Raw genomic sequence first — 11,550 nt, 5'->3', positions numbered from 1 at the left:
CATTTTCCAACCGATTTTATTGAACTGCTGCCTGAAGAACTTTCTTTAATATTTCTTCTATGGCAGTAAATTATACCAGCTTTCATTTGATCAAAATGTTCTTATTTCATCTTCATTCGGGGAAAAGATGTCATTGAAAAATAATAGAATTCAAAGTTGACTTTTTCTTTCTTTTAGCACTTTAAAGATGTTCCATTTCCTTCTGGCTCATGAAATGTTTCTGACCAAAAGTTTGTAATGTTTCCTATCTTTATAACTCTACCCACAAGATAGAGTTTCATTGTCTCATTGACTGTTTTTACTTTTTTCTTAATCACTCTTTTTAACAAGTTAATTGTGATGATTTAGTGTTATTTCTCTTTGTGTGTGTGTGTGTGGTTTTTTTTTTTTTTTTTTTGAGAGGTGGGAGTGGGATTTATTGAGCTTCACTTATCTGTGGACTTACAATTTTTATCAAAATGTGGAAAAGTTTTATTTATTTCTTTAGGCATTTTAGCTATTTTTTGCAACTGCATTGCACTACAAACTAAACAAAATGAAACAAAGAAAGAATAAAAGACTGAGGGAATAGAAACAGGATTCAAGTGACCAGTGGTGATCAAGTGATCTAATACACATGTATTTGGAGTCCCAGAAGGAAAGAAGGGATGAAAGAAGGAAAACAAGCTTTAAATCAATCAATAGTCTTGGGCACATATGGAAGAAAAACTCAATGAAAATCAAACAGGTGGGAGCAGGGAGGAGGGAATGGCTGAATTCACCCCTCACAGGTATAATACACAATGTCTGAGTAAAGGGCACTTACAACTTTGACTCAGTCTGCACAAAAGCAAATTATGTAGCCCAAATCTGTATCCTCATAATAGTCTGAAATAATTTTTTTAAACGATCAACTTAACCCACAAGTAATTGCCTATCAGAGAGAAGCCCAACCCTCCTAAAAGGAAAACAGCAAAATCTAACAATTAACAAGGTAAAATGAAGAATGTCTGGGGGAGAAGATACATAGATTTTCTTCTGTAGTGTCTGTTGACAGGCATAGATGGATATCTCCTCTATTCCTCTTCTTATTTTGTTTATGTTTACATTTAAAACTTAAACACATTAATAATTTGTAATGTCTATTTTAACTTCCTTACCAGCTAATTATACCTCTCTCTCAATTTAGACTATAAGACTAATTTTTTAGCTTTCATAAAGGTGAATTTAGAGTAGTCTTTATTAAAAGCTAATTTAGTGGGGCAGTGCCTGTGGCTCAAAGGAGTAGGGTGCTGGCCCCATATGCCAGAGGTGGTGGGTTCAAACCCAGCCCCAGCCAAAAACTGGGGGAAAAAAAAGGTAATTTAGCCACACAATTCAGGGCTTTGCTAAATGCCCTAGATATTCAATGAATTCTTTCCATCCTGGCTTGGCTGATGCAACAACCTCTGGGAACAGTTTGGCATAGAGTTCCCAGGGAACTGCTCTTTCCTTCAAATGGTTTCTTCTGCAGTCTCCTCATGAATTTTCACCCCCCACTCAACAAGACTCTAAGCATATTTCTGGAATACTTCTTCTGCCTAGCTCTCTCCTACTTGATATATTTGTTGTCAATTCTAGTCACCTCATGCTCCCGAGGTCAGCTGGGTCCCCAGACTTTGTGTCACCTTCCCATATACACACTGTCTGGAAACTTCTCCCGACAACCAGGAAGGACATAGAGCTCACCTCATTTGCTTTCCATCTATCAGGGATCACAGTCTGTACTACCTATTGTCTGGTGTCTGAAAGCATTGTTTTTTATACCTCACCCAGCTTTCTAGTTGCTTAATGGCAGTGTAATAAGTCCCAGTTAGTCCCCCATGGACTGAGGCAAAGCACACTGTTTCAGCAGCACCCGTTGTGGCCCAGTTACAGATTACATTTGACAATCTGCTGTGACCAGTGCATATGAGTAGAAATAATACATTCAAATTCTGGATCACATCCTGAAAAACAAAGTGCTTGCCTCCCCTTCTTCCTCCCCTTTGCATTGACTAGGGAATAGCAGCAACCAGAAGGGTCGTGTTGAAAATGAAAGCTACGTGTTGGCAACAGCAGATCCTTTCCTTCCTCCCACCATCTCCGGACTGCTCACCTCTGGCCTTCAATCCTGTTCTAGCTCTGTTTTATGGTGTCTCTTCATTACAGCAACTTAGCTTGCAATCTACCAGTATGACGCCCTGTACTGAACTCACTTAGTATCTTCCCCTAAATTCTTCTTCCATTCCTGTAGGTCCTAAGAGAACTGAATCATGGTCCTGGTTAGTAACCTGGGTGTCATCTTTGGAACTTTCCCCTCCTCCTCTCACGCTCACCTCCACTCACTCATCAGATCCTTGAATCATATTTTCTAGACATTTCTAAAACTTGCCTATCCTTTTCTTCATTTGCACACTAATAATACTTATTACTATTCCTCAAAATTGCTTCTCCCCCGCTCTCCTTTAGGCTTTGTGTACTTTCATGCTCCTTCTTCCCTAACGCCTCAGATCGCAGAGGCATTATTCTGATCTCAGCTTTGAAAGTACTTTTTAAAGGAAGTTTCTCCAACAACCAAGTCCACTTAAATGCCTTTTTATACTAATTAGCACTGATGGTATTTGTGTGTTTACTTCTGAATACTAAATATTTAGTATAAATATTTATATAAGTATACTAAACATATTTACTTCTAAATGTAAGAACCACGTTCTTTGCACAGATGTGGTGCTACTTCTTAATAAATCACTTAGTTTTGAAGTATTAATTCTCACCGGATAAACAAAACCCTCATTTGGGTAAATCTTGAAAAGAGCAGTCATCGGAGGTCTGCCTATTACTCCTTCCACATGAAGAAATATAATATTAGGCTACTTTAACAGAGATGATTTGTGTGTTGGGTAAGGAAAGGTATGAGGTGAGAGTTGGTTTTAAGTCAAAGAATTTTATAAGTTTCAAAATTATGCTTAGACTTCTTTACTATTTCAGAAGCAGGTGAATTGCAGTATTATAACAGGTTAAATGTATGGATTTTCTGAAATTGTTCATTTCCAAAAGTATTCAATATTTTAAATTTTTCCCAGTACATTTGAGTGAGAATTTTTTGAATGAATGGTGAAAGAGTGCTGTTTGTATAAATACTCTAGGATTCAAAGTGATTTTATTTCTTAAACAGCTAAAAAGTATACCATCGACCAAATTTTTGATATGAGTTTGATCCCAAAGAGGCAAAGGCAGACTGGTCCAGATGAAGCAACAGTGACCTGATCACTGAGACACACTGAGGACTCCTCCACTTTTATATAACAAGCCCAAACAAACAACGTCAGAATCACGACTGGGCTTATTAGACGTTTGAGTATTCAAATCTCATCCAGAGCGATCACATACTGTGGTGTTTCTCAAGTAAATAAAGCTCCCGGGACTAACCGGGACAAAGGCAGGCCGTTTGTCAGCAAACTCTAGCTCTCGTCCCTTCTAGAATACTCTACCTGCACCTTTATCCCTTTCCTTTTCCCCTGTCTTCTCCTTCCCAATATCTCACTACCAAACTGACCTCTCCTTCTAACTGTCCAGACTGTCCAAATTATCTAAAAAGTCAGAGCCTGCTCCTACTTGTGATCCTTCTTCCCGCTCTCTTTTAAACGTTTACAGTGAAGTACATTTTAACAATTTATCTCCATTCTGCTGATATTCCTCACCCTTCAGCATACTGGTGTTTTTATTTTTATGATTGGAAATGAACATGCCTGTCCTCTTCAGACAGAAAAGAGAAAATGCACAGTTATTCTCCAGGCAAATTCAAAAAGTGGGTGACAGAGAAGCTGTGGCATACCTACCTGCCACCCCGGCCCACTGTCCAAACGCCACCACCCGTACACCTCTATGATCCACCATTTTCTCATAATCAATAAGTCGAATTTCCTAAAGAAAAGACAAAAATATTTTTCAACTAGACCTGTTACGCTCAAGATTTTTCACAAACTTTCCTCTTACATACATCTTGATTTGCTAACAAAAGTTAGCATCAGGTGTACTAAGAAATATTAGAAAATGCCAAAAACCAATTCGAAGTTTGTAATTAGAGATGAAAGAATAGGAATGAGCCTAGCAGGTGCTAAACACCCCTTGAAGGTAGACAATAAAATAATATATGTAGGATTTTCTTTAACTTTTTGCCCCCTACCCACCATCTACAAGTCTATCTACAGCCCCACTCATTCTCATGTCTTTCCTTCTGGGCTCAAAGAAAAGAGATCCCTTGTGAGACTAATCCCTGAGAGCTAGATCCCAGCTTTTCTCACGTTCTCGAAGACCACTCTTTTTGAACTAGGACCTCTTTCCTGTGTAATACCTCTCTACACTGCTTCTCAGCCATTCTAAATACACCTGAGTCTCTTCTGCCTTAAAAATATTAACACTTCCTCTAAAGTTCAAACACAAGTGCCCTCTCCCCCCTCCTTCTTCTCCCTCTCTCTCCTCCTTTCTCTCTTCCTCTCTCCACTCTCTTACAGGTAAACTTCATTTAAAAAGTAGCAAGTGCCTGCAAATCTCTTTCCTTAGAAATGTTTCCTCTCTTTTAGGAAAGTTTTGTTAGTCCACCTTTAAAACCTATTGACAGATAGTAAATATAATATTTTAAGCAGGAAATTTATGTCCTTGAACATCATACAATTTTTACCACGTTCATGAATTTAAAAATGTTTAACATTCATCCAACTTCAAGTAACTGATTACAAAATGCTGCCAAAAAGCAGCCCTGCCAGATCTGTTTTTATTAATTTACTTATAATAAAAAAAGTTAATATAACCAAAAAAAATAATAGTTTCTAAAGTACTTTTAAACATTTCATTTGCTTAAGGCAGAACCTTCTTCTTATAATATTATTTCCATTAATTACTTTTGAATCTGTTCTTCATAAACACTGCAAATTAACTACCACTAGATCTATCAGGTTTGGAATTAATTGAAAAGTTTTTCTATAGTTCTATATAAAATATATTTTCCTCTATTCCTTTTAATGGTTGTGAACACTCCTGTCCTCTGTCCCCATCTGAAATTCTAATTTCTAAAGCTGTAATGTCCTTACCCCGGGAGATGGACCTTAGATTACTACACTCACTGCCTATACTCACCTTCCGATGTTGTCTGGCCTCTGACAACTACAAGGCGTGTGGCAGGAGGAAACATCCTCCTGGGCTTCCAGCTCACATACTAGTCCATTTAGGTTGTGCCCTTAAGTGTCCAATGTCATATCAACCTCAGCAGAATGAACTCAACCCTTGATTTTCCCATCTAAGCACACTCCTCTTGTAACAACCCCATCTCAACTGATGGAAACTTCTTCAAGTAACTCAGGACCAAGTCCTCCCTGACTCCTCTCCTTTCCTCATATCTCAGCTTTATTTCATAGGATTTGCCATGAAAATACATCCACGATTTGTGTATATATGACAACTTCTGCTTCCATCGCCCAGGTGCCGGCCACCGTCATCTGCGACCCAGAGTTTAGGCTAGCCTAGCCATAAGCCTCCTTATCTGCTTTTCTCTCTTTTTGCCACCTGCAGTGATGGCTACATGGCCAATAGCACAGGCATTTTAGAACATGATCTACTCCAATCCTTCACCCCCAAACCCTCTGGCCTTTGCACTACTATTCCCTCTGCTTCAAAGATTCTCCCCATATAGACATAGGATAGACCTTTACCTTCTTCAAACACCACCTTCACCACCAGGCCCTCCCTGACCACCTTATTTAAGATAGCGTCGTCCACTCCCAGGGCCCAGCACTGCTTTTTTCCCCAATATATTTATCTGCATCACAGATACTGCCAAGTGGCACACAGGATGTCTTATTTATCATTGGTCTCCTCCCACTAGAACACAAGCTCTGTGAACACAGGGACGCTTAACTGTTTTGCTCTTTCGCTGCAACTAACAGTGTCCATACATTATAACCATTCAGGAAATATTTGTTGAATGAAAATCCTGTATTGTAAACAGCTGATAGTTTTTCTATAGGTTGTATATCTCAAAAAATGTTTTTTTTTCCATTATGAATGTTAATAAATGTAAAAATCATCTCTAGTCCAGTTCTGGCACCACAGAGCTGTGCAATACCATCAGGTCACTTAATTTCTCTAAACGCTGTTGGGAGTACAGCAGGGCAGGTGATATGACCCCTGAGGGTCTTCTCAGCCCCTAGAATTCCATTTGGTAGTATCTGACCAATTGGCCTGTGAATTGGTAACAAAGTGGAAAGAATGATAAAAGCTTTTTTAAAAGGAAGGAAATATGTTTAGTTCCTCTTATTATAAACTCCAAACCTACATAGCAGTGGAGCCTTACAGAGCGGCAGAACCTTCCAGCACTAACTCAGAGATCACCGCCCCATTGAGGTGAATGATGTGATGTACTTCCTAGAACCTAAAGAAAATGAAATCTCTACTTGAGAGTTAAAAGTAAAAACACAACATTTTCGTGTATTAAGATTAATGAATATTGATCACTAATTACCTTTTTTAGAATCTCATCCAACAAGCCCATATTGGCCTCCTGAGCCTTTATTGTATGAGAGAAAAATGCATAAGTCTTCCTGGACATTAATTTTTCCTCTGGAGGCCTTTTAACTCCCACAATTAGACAAGCTTCAGAAATATCCTCCTGAAGAATGCCACCAGCTTTGACATATTCCTGAAAAAGTAATTTTGGTTAAAGGTTATTGCCCTGATTTGTGATATTCACGATTTCTTTAAAAAGGAGTATGGCAAATAAAGGCACGGCCTTTTGAAAAAATAATATCTGGATAGATTAGAACAAATAGTAGCACAATTAACTCTAATATCTGTACTTATTGGCTAAAGATAAATCTATCATTCTCAACTCTCATAGCAAAATAAAATAAATTTGAAAATTCAGTACATACTCATATTTAGGGATAGTTCATAATCTTACGCACCAGTACATGTGATTTAACTTACTTGTTCAATGTCTATTTTTTTTTTTTCTTTTTCAGTTTTTGGCCAGGGCTGGATTTGAACCCACCACTTCTGGTATATGGGACCGGCGCCCTATTCCTTTGAGCCACAGGCACCACCCCTGTTCAATGTCTATTTCTTACCAACAACACAATGAAATAGTAAATGCCAAATTGTGATTTATTATTCATATTTTTAAAAGATAAGACATATCTCCAACAGTTATTTTTCATTGTTTGGGTCCAGTTAATATTTACTAATGTTCTAATCTGTACAGTGGAATATGCTAGAAGGGAGAAGACACAAAGATCCCTCCTGCAAAGAAGCTCACAACATACAGTGAAAAGAGGTGAGGAGCACAGTAAGGCAGGCTGAATTTAAAAGAATATTATGCTCTAAAACTCTAGTTTAATGAATATTGAGATAATTCCCAAGTGGGACAATCAAAGAAATATGTAAATTTAACTTAATCTAAAAGGCTGGGAAAAATCAGGAGAAACGGAGATGGGAAATAAAAGAGGCATTGAAATATTAAGAAAGTCCTTAAAGATGGGAAATGAAAGGCATTGCCTTCATATCATTGACACTGATACAAAGGCAAACAATGACGGAGGTGTTCAGGGCATACGGGTAAATCAATCTAGAAAAGTAGAATATATGATATCATTGCTAATATGGGCTATACTGACTAACAAATAATAGTATTTATCAATAAATTACTTTGTGCTTTGCTAAGCTCTTTGTGTAAGTTATCTAATTTACATTTCATAAAACTCCCACGGGGTGGGCACAATTTTAATTCCCACAATAGGAAACCTAAGGTTCATCTATTTAACGGATATGGTACAGCTAGTCATGTAAGAAATAGTTGCATTAGATTTTATGTGAGGGGGTGTCACGACCCAAGCAGAATCGAAAGAGCATCTATGGTAGCAGTTAAATAAAAAGATGATAAACTTAGTTAAGACTCGACTTCAAAGGAAAGTATAGATGAGTAAGAGGGACTGTAAATGAATGAACATAAAATTGCTAACTCATTTCTTCGGACACAATCCACTTCCCAGTTAGTAAATAAACCATGGTAAATATATACAATGGAGTACATATCGCTGAATAAATCGAATGAAACAGATCTCTGTGAACTGACATAGACCAGTGTCCAAAATACGCTGACCAAACAAAGGCAGATGCCAAAGCATGTGTATACTACACAGCTTTTTGTATAAAAGCAAAGGGAATCAAGAATACACATACCACATACTCACATGCCTGGATAGGTGCTCATTTTTGCAAAAAAAGAAAAAAATAGAAATGATAGGTCAAACAACTTTTTGAACACAGTATTCTGAATATTCTTTATGAGATAAAAGCATAAAAAACTTCAAAGAAATATTAAACTTCATTTAATGGACTTATTGCTAAATATAATAATAGTATTGCTATTCCCATGTTTCTGTGATGATACATACTCACAAAAGCAAAAATTCTGAAGCCAGTTAATGTCTATCACAAAATAAGCAAAAATTATACATTAGTGCAGGCATCCTCAAATTATGGCCAGCAGGCCACATGCGACCCACCTAGGACATTTATCTGGCCCACCGGGTGTTTTTGCCACCTCTACCTGTCCTGCTTAGCGGCCGACTTGTCCCAGGGCCCACAGTCCAGCCCTCCAATGGTCTGAGGGACAGTGAACTGGCCCCCTGTTTTAAAAAGTTTGAGGACCCCTACATGAGTGTTATAAGAATTAAAATTGTTACAGTTGGAAAAAAAACACATGTAAATATAAAATTGTAAAGGTAAAAAATTTGCAATGTTAAATTTTAGTCAGAAATATCAGTACTAATTCAGGATTCAAGAACATATATGTATGTGTGTGTACCTGCTTCTGTTCATTTCTAAGCTTAGTCCACTAAAAAGGCCTAAGAGCAACAAGATCTCAGTAACAATAAAGATAATTAACATCACATAACTGATCCTCATTTCTATATAGTAAATGAAGTAAAGAATCTTTTGTGAAACAATTCCAGGCCAGGCATAGCGGCTCACACCTCTAATCCTAGCACTCTGGGAGACCTAGGTAGAAGGATCACTTGAACCCAAGAGTTGGAGGATGGTGGGAGCTAGGTTGATGCCACAGCACTCTAGCCTAGGGCAACAGAGTGAGATTCTGTCTGGAAAGAAAGAAAAAAAGAGAAACAGAGGGAGAGAGAGAGAGAGGCAGGAAGGGAGGGAGGGAGAGGAGGGAGGGATGGAGGAAGGAAGAGTGAATTCCAGGTGTGAGGCAGGGAAAGTTTAAGGGGAGCCTAGGACAGTATGTTATTCCAAGAAACAAGACAACTCAGAGATAAATGGACTCATGTCCAAAGGACACAGTAGCAGCCTGAAAGGGATTCTTGTTAACCAAATTTAGGATAATTAGGACATTAAAAAGAATATTGGTTAATAGATTGTATTAAAAATTCCCATGTTTCTGTGATGATACATATTCACAAGAGCAAAAGATAAAGAAGCCTGTTTCATCCCTGAATTACAGAATGCACAGTTTGATAAATAGTTCAATGCACTGCAATAAAATAGTTCACAACCCATCTTTTAAGTAATATTTAAGATTTATCTTGTCAACATATACATGCATCTGTAAACTCCTCACATTAAGGCTTTAAATGCAATGTTAAGAAAGACTTTAAAGAATCATGAAACACTAAATTACAGAGTTCATAGTTTGGCAGTTTACTTCACTGTAATAAAAGTTCATAACCCAAAAAGGAGGAGATAGGAAAAGAGAACAAAAAAATGAAGGGAAATCTCCTTTCTAAAGATGAATGCTAGCAAATAAACTTAACAGGAGTGATACAAGCAGAAAATCATCATTTTGAAAGCCTCCATGTAAAATCTGATTTAGGCAAAGCTTATCAATGGATGGTAACATCATTAGTTTGAAAGTTCTTGAGGAACACAAAATTTCATGTATCTCAAGATCTCACCCCACAGATGCAAAGTGCAGGTTAGCTTATTGTGAAGAATAAACAGAATGATGAATGTAAAAAGCTTCTGAAAGTGGATGGTAGGGTACATTCTCATGAATAAAATCTACTCAGAGAACAGTTCTCTGGGTGCAAGAATGCCGTCTCGTCTCCCTAGCCTCAGAACCAGAGCTGCCCATGATGCAGAGAGTAACTGAAAGACGAGATCCTCCGAAAGCAGGCCCATTATCGTTCAGGTGGAGAAAACGCGTAATAGGGTGAAAATAGTATTTTTAACCAAAGCAATGGATTTAAATTGACACTAGCAAACATTTTATTTTCACTCACATGCTCCTTAATTTTTATGTACAAGTTCATTTTATTCTCACATATTTTTTTAAAAAAGGAAAAATATTCACCTTATCATGAATGGCCCGCCGATTTGAAGGCTGTATCAAGACCTTGTATCCCAGATTGGTGATGCCTTTGATGTGCTTGGGAGCCAGAGGGGCCCTCCTCTCCCAGGCGTTTACATCCTCTCGCCTGAGGGCCATCACGGCTTTGTGGTGAAGGCCCTTGGAGAAGCGGCCCCCCAGCCTGCCCAGTTTGGTTCTAGGTAGGCGCAGCATCTTGACACCTGGTGGTTGTAAAGACAACGTAAAGAGCAAAACAACACAGGACAGGAGTGGTGGATCATTCTGGTCTCCTTAGAAATCTGCTGTAAAATACAACCAGCTCGAATGGTAACAGGCCCAAAGCAGAGAACAGGACAGAGCAGAACCGGATGCCAAATCTTTCTTTACCCACACAGACCCAACTTGCAAAACCAAGGTTTTACTTAACTGACAATCTAAAACATCTAGGCCAACTCATGTGTCACCAACCCCAAACTACTCAACCAAGAAGAGCTTTTTATATAGATGTTCTATCAAACATCTGCTCAGCACAAAAGTCTGAAACAAGTTAATCTTTTATGCAAATCCAGGAAGATAACGAAAAACAGGACTCTCAGATTGATCCCAATGCCGACGGCATAAAATTCAAAATCCTTATCATAGTATGCAAGATTCTAAGATTCTTCACACATTCTTTTGTGCCATCTTCTTTGCAGCTTCATTTCTGATCGTTCTCCAAACAAGTGTGGTCAGTGTGTTTTGCAAACTGGTGTCAGTGAAGTGGGTTTTTTTTTTTCTTCTTTTCCTCTGGTCCAGGATGAGACGTATACAGAAATAGGAGGTAAACATTTAGAAACCTTAATATCTATCACATGATCATTTTGCTAGTAATTTATTGTGTCTGAAATTTACAAAAGTTTTGATTCTCAATAGAATGGAAATTTAAGAAAAACCAAACATAAGTGTCAGAAGAGTAAACAGCATGGCCTTAGATGGTCCTGCTGCCACCTTAGACCCCCCCAGCCCCGCCCTCACTGTTCCCCTGCATTGCTGTGATCATACAGCCCCTCTTCCTGTGGGTCTTCTCCACACCACACCCTCCCGCCATTGCATTAAATCCCAACCTGCCTCAACCAGTTTTCTAACTGCTATTCCAGATTCATGATTCTACTCATTTAAGCAATCAAGATATATTTACTAAAGCCTTGCTA

The 11,550-nt window shown here is 38.2% G+C and overlaps 1 protein-coding gene across 1 annotated transcript in view; it reads right to left on the bottom strand.

Moving 5' to 3' along the window:
* The window catches only part of AASS (aminoadipate-semialdehyde synthase), a 72,914-nt gene that overhangs the window by 54,669 nt on the left and 6,695 nt on the right, over positions 1 to 11,550 (bottom strand). Inside the window, exons 2-4 of the mRNA XM_003789785.3 lie at positions 10,364 to 10,581; positions 6,518 to 6,694; positions 3,840 to 3,924 (exon numbers count right to left, since the gene is read on the bottom strand). Of these exons, the coding sequence (XP_003789833.1) occupies positions 3,840 to 3,924; positions 6,518 to 6,694; positions 10,364 to 10,573 (472 nt within the window). The 5' untranslated portion in view covers positions 10,574 to 10,581. The remainder of the gene's footprint in view (positions 1 to 3,839; positions 3,925 to 6,517; positions 6,695 to 10,363; positions 10,582 to 11,550) is intronic.

Source organism: Otolemur garnettii, unplaced genomic scaffold (genome assembly GCF_000181295.1).
Source record: "Otolemur garnettii isolate 467f Iridium unplaced genomic scaffold, OtoGar3 scaffold00037, whole genome shotgun sequence".
Lineage (NCBI taxonomy): Eukaryota > Metazoa > Chordata > Mammalia > Primates > Galagidae > Otolemur > Otolemur garnettii.
Note: the sequence above shows the minus strand (reverse complement) of the source record. Positions and strands in the feature narration are given on the sequence as shown.